The following is a 7,659-nucleotide window of genomic DNA, read 5'->3' on the forward strand; positions in this document are numbered from 1 at the left end:
CCCCCCCCCCCCCCCGGCATTCTCATTGGGCAATTGGCTAGTCTTTTAAAAAAGACTATATTAAGCAACAAGTATGTGCTTTTGTAGAAAACAGTGATTAAGTGGAGGCTTTCTGACTGGTGACTTTAAATAATGATTTAACTCTATTTAATTTAAATCAAATTCACACTGGATGATGGGTGGATATAACTTTCAACCTGAAATTGTACACAGCCCACTAAAAAGGGTAGAAGTGTATTAAATGAAATGTAATTGAACAGTGAGCAAGATGCAGTCAACCAGCAGCTGGTTATTATTGCCTAGTTGTTGAGTCAGTATGTGAGTCTGAATGTTGAGATGCCCTGAAGAAAGACTTGAAACAAAGCATTTTCCCACCATCTAGCTCTACAAAGAATGCTCTTTGCACCCTGTGAACCAGAGTTAGTTCATTTTGCCAGATGTGCTCATTTCTGCCACTACGGTTCCAGGTATATAAAAGACGAGGTGGGGACCATGAATCAGGAGTGTTAGAAGCTCCACCTCTAATGACACCCTTTCACATGGCAAGCGTCACTGAAGTTGCAGAGTGCAGCCAGGTGAATAATATGCAACAGTTGATAGGTTTGACAAATTTAGTACAGAATTTTCAAAAGTAGCAGCTTTGGTCTAACTGCTCCCATTTGAGAAACTATTTCAATTGATCTACAGGGAGCAGATGCAAGTCAGTCAATACATGTGTTTTTGCTAAATCCCGCTCTAGCCTGCCTTTCCTGAGGCTGTCTGGTTGACAGCTTTTTTTTCCTAAGCATTTGTCAATTTCCAGACTCTAAAAGGTTTCAGGTATTTGATAGATAATATTCAAATGGAGTGACCTTTCATAGGCTGCACAAATTGCATGGCATGCTTTCTCTCCCTTCAGGTTTGGAATTCAAGAGCAAATACAGCATTTCCCGACTCCATCTGCATTTAGGGGATAGTTTCATAGATTTCATAGACGTTTGGGGTCAGAAGGGACCTCATAAGATCACTGGGTCCCTCCCCCTGCCCAAGGGGCAGGAAGTCAGCTAGGGTCAAAGGATCCCAGTAAAATAAACGTCCAAATGTCTCCTGAAAGTGTCCAGCGTAGGTGCTTGCAGCTCCGTGGGGCTGGTGTAGCTGCTTAGAGTGTACCCCAGCGATGGGAGGTGGGGAGAGTCAGGGCTGCACCTTGAGCAGCTCTGCCAGCCCCAAGGAGCTCAACCTGCCCTCCCAGCACTGCTGGATTACTCTTGGGGGTGCGAGGCCCCAGATCTGTGCGTGGGATGACAGGAGGCTGCCACTGCTGGCAAGTGACATGAGTTTTGTTTTTAGCAGTTTGAGGTGCAGGTTCCCAGAAACCCCTGCACCTATCTCTTTGAAACTTGGCAGGCCGCATGCCCTCAGAAAGAGCTACCATCCCTGCAATTTTCATCCAAATCAGGCAAGAAATGACAAAGTTTATAGGCATTTTCATGATTCCCCATTATAGCCTATGGGCGAAATGTTGAAATGTATCAAAATGGTTTCAGCGAAACAGAACAGTGCTTCGAAGCAAAACACTGTCCATTCAAAATGGCGAAACAGAAGTCAAAATGAAACAGTGCTGTTTGGCAGAGCCCTAATTACACATCCTGAGTGTTGAAGCAGTGTGCATCTTCTACAGTCTGATAATGTTAGATTCCCACACCTGCATTTCTTCATAGCAACTCTCCTTGATGAACATGGTGCAGCAAGCCCATCACACTAAATCCATTGCCTATCCCTATCTTCTCTAAGCACATGGATTTATTTAATCTGTATTATGGAACAGTTGTCTAGCTCTCAGTGGATGTGCATATGCTAGAGAGCATATTGCCATCATCACCAGTTTAATGGTCTGGGAAGTTAAATGAATTTCTTACAGAAAATAACTACAGTGGTACCAGCACAGGTAGAAGGCTGGCCTTTTAAAGGCGCTGGACTGACACTCAAAATATTGATCTCTAGCCCTTTATATTTGAGTTCAGGTTCATAGAATGTTTGTGTGAGTCTGAGCAAATCATTTTGTCTCTGTTCTCCACGTGGGGTTAATGTTGAATCCTCACATCCTGAAGGTATTGTGAAGATAAATTTCTTAATGCTTGAGAGTTGCTGACACTCAGTGAAGTCTCTAGCATAGACAAGGGTTTTGAGGTCTGAAACTCTTTTTCTTCCTCTGTTGAAGTGGCTGCAGTTGGGTTTCCTGAATTGGGGGAACACAAAAAAACTGAGTCTTGCCAAAAGACAATGGGAGGCCAAAAAAAGAAATGTTGTATGGAATCAATGTGGGGGAGGAGGAGACTTGGAAGCTGGCTGAAGCTGGAAAGTTGACTGAACCTCTTTGCATAATGAGTGCTGTTACTGAACTATTGGCTGTTTGTGTTCCTGCAGGTTATCGCTGTGGTTATGGATTGCTTCACAGATATAGATATTTTTGGTGACCTTCTGGAAGCCTGTGGGAAGCGGGAAGTTGCAGTGTATATTCTGTTGGACCAAGAGTTTGTATCTCATTTCATGAAAATGTGCAGTAATTTGGGCGTCAGTCTTGAGCAGATGATTGTAAGTACTGTATGAGTTGTCTTTAGTATGGGTCAACCCTATAGATATCAATGGAAAAAATATGGAGAGAACAGAACAAAGATGAGGAGCAGGGGGAAAACCAAGAAAAGGGGGAAGAGAGAACCAACATGAAGAAACAGTGACAGTACTAAATGTTAAATCATTTTCTGTTGTGGAATATAACAGTATGGTACTAACTTGATTAAATTATAAGGCCATATATTGCACTGGATCTCTGTAGAAACTTCCAGTTAATATTAGTGGGAGCTTCTCTAGATAGGACTTAGCACGACAAACAAACTAACTTTTTTTTCCTCTCCTAATTCATGATTTGTAGCTAAAAAAAGAACTGCGTTCTGGTTCCTCCAGACTTGCGATACCCAACAGTTGAAATATAAGCTGTGTAGAGGCAAGCTCTTCACCTCTAATGTGTCTGTCACATAACTGATTGTTCTGCTCACTTTTTTCCACTGTCTTCTCTTCTACATAAAACCACTTATTTTTGAAACTGGTTTAATTTTTTTTTCTTGAAACAGATGATGAAAGTTCGAACCATTACTGGGAACATTTATTACGCCAGGTCTGGTGCCAAAATTGTTGGGAAAGCCCATGAGAAATTCATGTTAATTGATGGTATTAGAGTAACAACTGGATCCTACAGGCAAGTACTGGGGTCTATTGCTTTTTCAACAGTCTCTGGGAGCAGGAGTCTTCTGTAAAGGGGACAATCTAACTCAAATATTGCATGATCAGCTCCAGAAACTAGCCTTCGCCTACTCAAAGTTCGTTAGGAGTCTGCAGAAGCTCTGTCCAAACCTGTGTTGATTATAATACCCATGGTGTTCTAGGCTGCTGCTAAAAACAGGGCGCTCATCTGGATGTCTCATGGCTTTGTGTGCATTGTTGTGCCCCAAGTTCAGGGGGGGCAAAACCCTGTTTCTCAGAGGGACTGTTTCAGTTGAGCACTCTGAATTAAGGAGAAGAGTCTTTTTGCCTGTCTTTGCCCTTACTGTTATCTCTGACAGGCAAGGAACTCTATTTCATTACTTCCTTCAATTCCCTGTATTGATGCAAGCTTTCTATAATCTTTATCACTCAAAACATACTTCACAAGCTTGCCCTTGCATGTATGGTTTTTGTTGTTTTTATTTGTAGTCTTTCTTCTCTCACTCATGCCCCTGTCCTGTTGCAGTATCAGACAAGAAGCCTAGTCTAACCCTGGTTTGTTTTTTTTGTTTTTGGAAAACTACTATACATGTTTGCCTCTCAGCAGTAAGATTACACTACAGTGGGAGAGAGACATGGTTAGAATGTGAACTTTTGCAACCTGTGAAACCCAGGCAAACTGAATTTGCACAAAGTTGTAACTTGCATGCGAGCTAACTGTAGTAATAAGAGGTGTACTAATCTCTCTAAACTCATTGTGGCATTCAAATTTAATGACATTTGTTGGCATAGACAGGGGTGTCAAAGATCCAGCCTGGGACTCAGCCTGACTTGGTGTGCTGCATAATGCATATGCTAGCCCTAGCCCTGCACACTGCATGTGATGTGAAGAGCTAGTCTGGTGTGCACTGTATGTGTGCATGGGGCTGGACTGGGAGCATATGCTCCATGTAACAGGACTGATCCAGCATGTGTGCTGCATTTGGTTCCCTGCCAGACTGGCCCTGTGTGCTAACTCCAGGGCTGGCTTGGATTGGATTGGGCCTATGGACTGGTCTTATGGACCAGAGTCGGTGCAAAGGGCCAAGTTGGTGCAGGCACTGCATACAGTGTGCACCCTATGCCAGCTCCATGCACTGAGTCCTGGACTAGGGCTGGTTCAGGGGATGTGTTGAACAAGGTGCCCATTCCTGAATGGCCCCGTATGTTAACTCCAGTGTGGGGCTGGCCTATGGGCCTGACTCACCCTGCAGACACCCCATGATGCTGCGTGAATTTGACACCCCGGCACAGGGAATTAGGGTAGTCCAGGTGCAAAGTTAACATTAAGTTTTTAAATGGGAGTCTTCTAATAACTTGCATCCTGTCCCCTGGGATGTGGTTGTATTCATTTTAATGTCTTGGTTTAGTAGTATTACCGCTGGATATTGTTCTGTTTTTCAACAGTTTCACATGGACTGATGGGAAATTGAACAGCAGTAACTTATTGGTACTTTCAGGCCAAGTGGTTGAACGCTTTGACCTAGAGTTCAGGATCCTTTATGCACAGTCACAGCCTCTCAGCTCTGAAGTGCCAACGAGCTGCAGGAACAGTGGCACATTTGATCAGCAGGTCAACAAAAAGCCATCTAAAGAGTACGCTGTGGGATATGACTTGAGAGCAGAGTTGGCCAGACTGTCAAGCACTCCCAAGAAACCACTGAAAGAAACAGATTTGGCTGAAGATAACCCAGGAGGTACACTTTATAAGCTGGGGCATCCCTGTCTTGGTGAAGAGCAATGGCTTAGCAGCCAGGAGACCATCGTATCCAAGCAGGTGAACAGCATGCCGACTCAAACAGAAGCATGGGAGAAGCCCAGAGTGATGCTGTCTAATGCTGTCACGCAAACTGATATTGTAACTGTGACAACAGGAACCCAAACCTCTGTTGATACTAAAGCAACTAGCACTCAAACTGCAATTCTACTGAAAACTGCTGTGACGCAGACAGATAAGGATGAGCATGTGGAAGAGCCTTCACTTCAGAGACAACAATCAAAAGATGGATCTTCTGCCTCTGCTGCTTCTAGCCTGTGCTCACAATCTTCAGCCTCTTCCAGGTGCTCTCTGGCAAGCTCTGTCAGCTCCATGTCCTCTCTTAGGTCTACTGAGTACAGTAGCTACCACAGGGCAGATAACTTCCACACACTACATAAAGAGAGGCAGTTCCACTACTCTATCATCAGGTCTAAGCTTAACCATGTGATGGATCTCCTCGCACGGAGAAACCACGTGCCTGAACACTACGTGAACCGACATACTGGAAGATGCAATCTGAAACAGAGGCGTGATATCAGCACAAGTCTGCTTAGTCTCAGGGACATTGCACCATTCAGATCAAACAAGTGACTGCTGCTGAGTTGAATTTGGAGCACAAGAGCTCATTTCATTGCATGGTACTCTTTTTATAGCTGCTGATTCTTGTGACTGACTCTGGTACCTTACTTGTATATGTGCGCGTCACTTCCTAGAACCAAAGAACCTTGTCTGCCTATGTCACTTCCTAGCACTTTGTCTCATTCTATGCAACATGTGAAACAATGCACTGATGTCATTCATGCTTGTTATGCCATTCATGCCTCCACATTCATTTTTTTTTTCCATATATAAAAATTAGTGGTAAAGATTAACTGGTGTATTCTACTTTTTGTAAGCTCTCTTTAAACCATCAATGGCAAAATAACCTAGTCAGCACTATATAAAATTGCTGTCCACTACAGTTATAACTTATTGGGGGAAAAACCTTTTTAAGTCTAAATGAGCCTGCTCAAGTTGGCTTCTGAGATCACTTGATTCCAGTTCTAATTGTTGACTGGATATATATTTGTTGTTAACTGTTTTCTACTTCCAGTACACTTGTATTCTGCATGTTTCAGTTTCTGAAACGCGCAATACATTTAAGGTAATCAGTGCAGTGAAACCACCTGGCTTCAGCACTTGTTCACTATAGTGATTAAAAACTCTGGTGCATAGAGATTCCAAAAGATTATTTACATTTCTGAAGATACTACCTACTGTAACTTCCTAAAAGTGGCAGTGAGGATCTGACAGCATTACTCAGTTACCACTATAACTCCCTCCCCCTCTAGTATGAGTGACTGGTTTCTACTATTAGCAGATGTGTCTAATGCAAGAAGCAGAGAGACAGTTGACAAGAAAATAACACTTGTAAACCTATGAAAACCAGTTAGAGGGTTTGACCCAGTAAAAATCCTTGAAATTCATCTTCACTCCTTCCTGGCAACACATACCTCTCAGGACGGAGTTGCCAACGACGATCACGCGACGCTTCCTCATCCTGGCCTGCTTGTCTCCTTCAGCTTGCAAGGGACGTGGTGAGCGTGGAGTTGCCTCCTCCCTGGTTTCGTCCTCTCCTTCTTCCTCCTCCTCCAGGGCTGCCAGGGCCTCGTACCTGTTCTCTAGCCGAACTGGAGGAACTGGTGCTGCTGTGTTATGAGCAGCCCTGGCACGGGAGGTGACTGTCTGCCACTTAGCAGTGGAGGGCTCTTCTTGAGGTGCATCCTCCTTGGTCATACAACCCTGCAGGGAAAGAAAATAACTGTCAATTTCCTCCTGTGCCTCTTGGATTCCCCTCAGCCTGCTAACCTCCTCCTGGAGCTCTCTCACCCGCGCCTCCAGGGCCTTAAGGCAGGCGCCTGCAGGACAGGTGTGGGGGTCCCCAGTCCCTGCCCCTCCAGGCCTTGCTGCGCAGCTCCCGCAGGCCAGGGGGTTGCGGGATGCCAGCCCCTCTGGGGGCTCCATCTGGGTGGAGGCCTCAGACAAGCCCTGGGAAGGCTGCGCCCCCCAGGCAGGGGCCCTGGCAGCACTCTGTGTCGAGACCATCGTAGGAGTTGCTGCCTGTTTCTAGCTGAGTGTAGTGCCTCTGCCCCGCTCTAGCAGGAGTCTGCCTCTGGGCCCTTCCTGCTCCCCCGGCGATGTAAATGCCGGCGCGCTCTTACAGAACGCGCCTGTTTGCGCACTGTGTTCGCGCGGCTCCCTACCGGCTCAGCTAAGAGGGATCCGGGGGGCTTCCCCTAGGGAGGAAGGAGGACCCGGGAAACTATAGGCCAGTTAGTCTTACCTCAATCCTAGGCAAGCTGTTTGAGAAAATTATTCTGGCACACATCCAGGAAGGGCCAGCAGGGGACTGCATGCTTAGGGGCAACCAACACGGGTTCATCAGTGGCAGGTCCTGTCAGACCAACCTGGTGGCCTTTTACGATCAGATCATTAGATGCAGGGGTAGCAGTGGGCATAGTCTTCCTGGACTTCCAGAAGGCCTTTGACACTGTCTCTCACCCCGTTCTCATTAAGAAACTGGGGGACTATGGTGTTGACACCCACACAGTCAAATGGGTCACCAGCTGGCTGGAGGGCTG

The 7,659-nt window shown here is 45.6% G+C and overlaps 1 protein-coding gene across 1 annotated transcript in view; it reads left to right on the forward strand.

Moving 5' to 3' along the window:
* The window catches only part of LOC109292388 (protein FAM83D-like), a 21,208-nt gene extending 15,298 nt beyond the window's left edge, over positions 1 to 5,910 (forward strand). Inside the window, exons 2-4 of the mRNA XM_019509781.1 lie at positions 2,407 to 2,574; positions 3,111 to 3,235; positions 4,687 to 5,910. Of these exons, the coding sequence (XP_019365326.1) occupies positions 2,422 to 2,574; positions 3,111 to 3,235; positions 4,687 to 5,629 (1,221 nt within the window). The 5' untranslated portion in view covers positions 2,407 to 2,421 and the 3' untranslated portion in view covers positions 5,630 to 5,910. The remainder of the gene's footprint in view (positions 1 to 2,406; positions 2,575 to 3,110; positions 3,236 to 4,686) is intronic.
* The last annotated feature ends 1,749 nt before the right edge of the window (positions 5,911 to 7,659 follow it).

Source organism: Gavialis gangeticus, unplaced genomic scaffold (assembly GCF_001723915.1).
Source record: "Gavialis gangeticus isolate Ggan-Ray unplaced genomic scaffold, GavGan_comp1, whole genome shotgun sequence".
Classification (NCBI taxonomy): domain Eukaryota; kingdom Metazoa; phylum Chordata; order Crocodylia; family Gavialidae; genus Gavialis; species Gavialis gangeticus.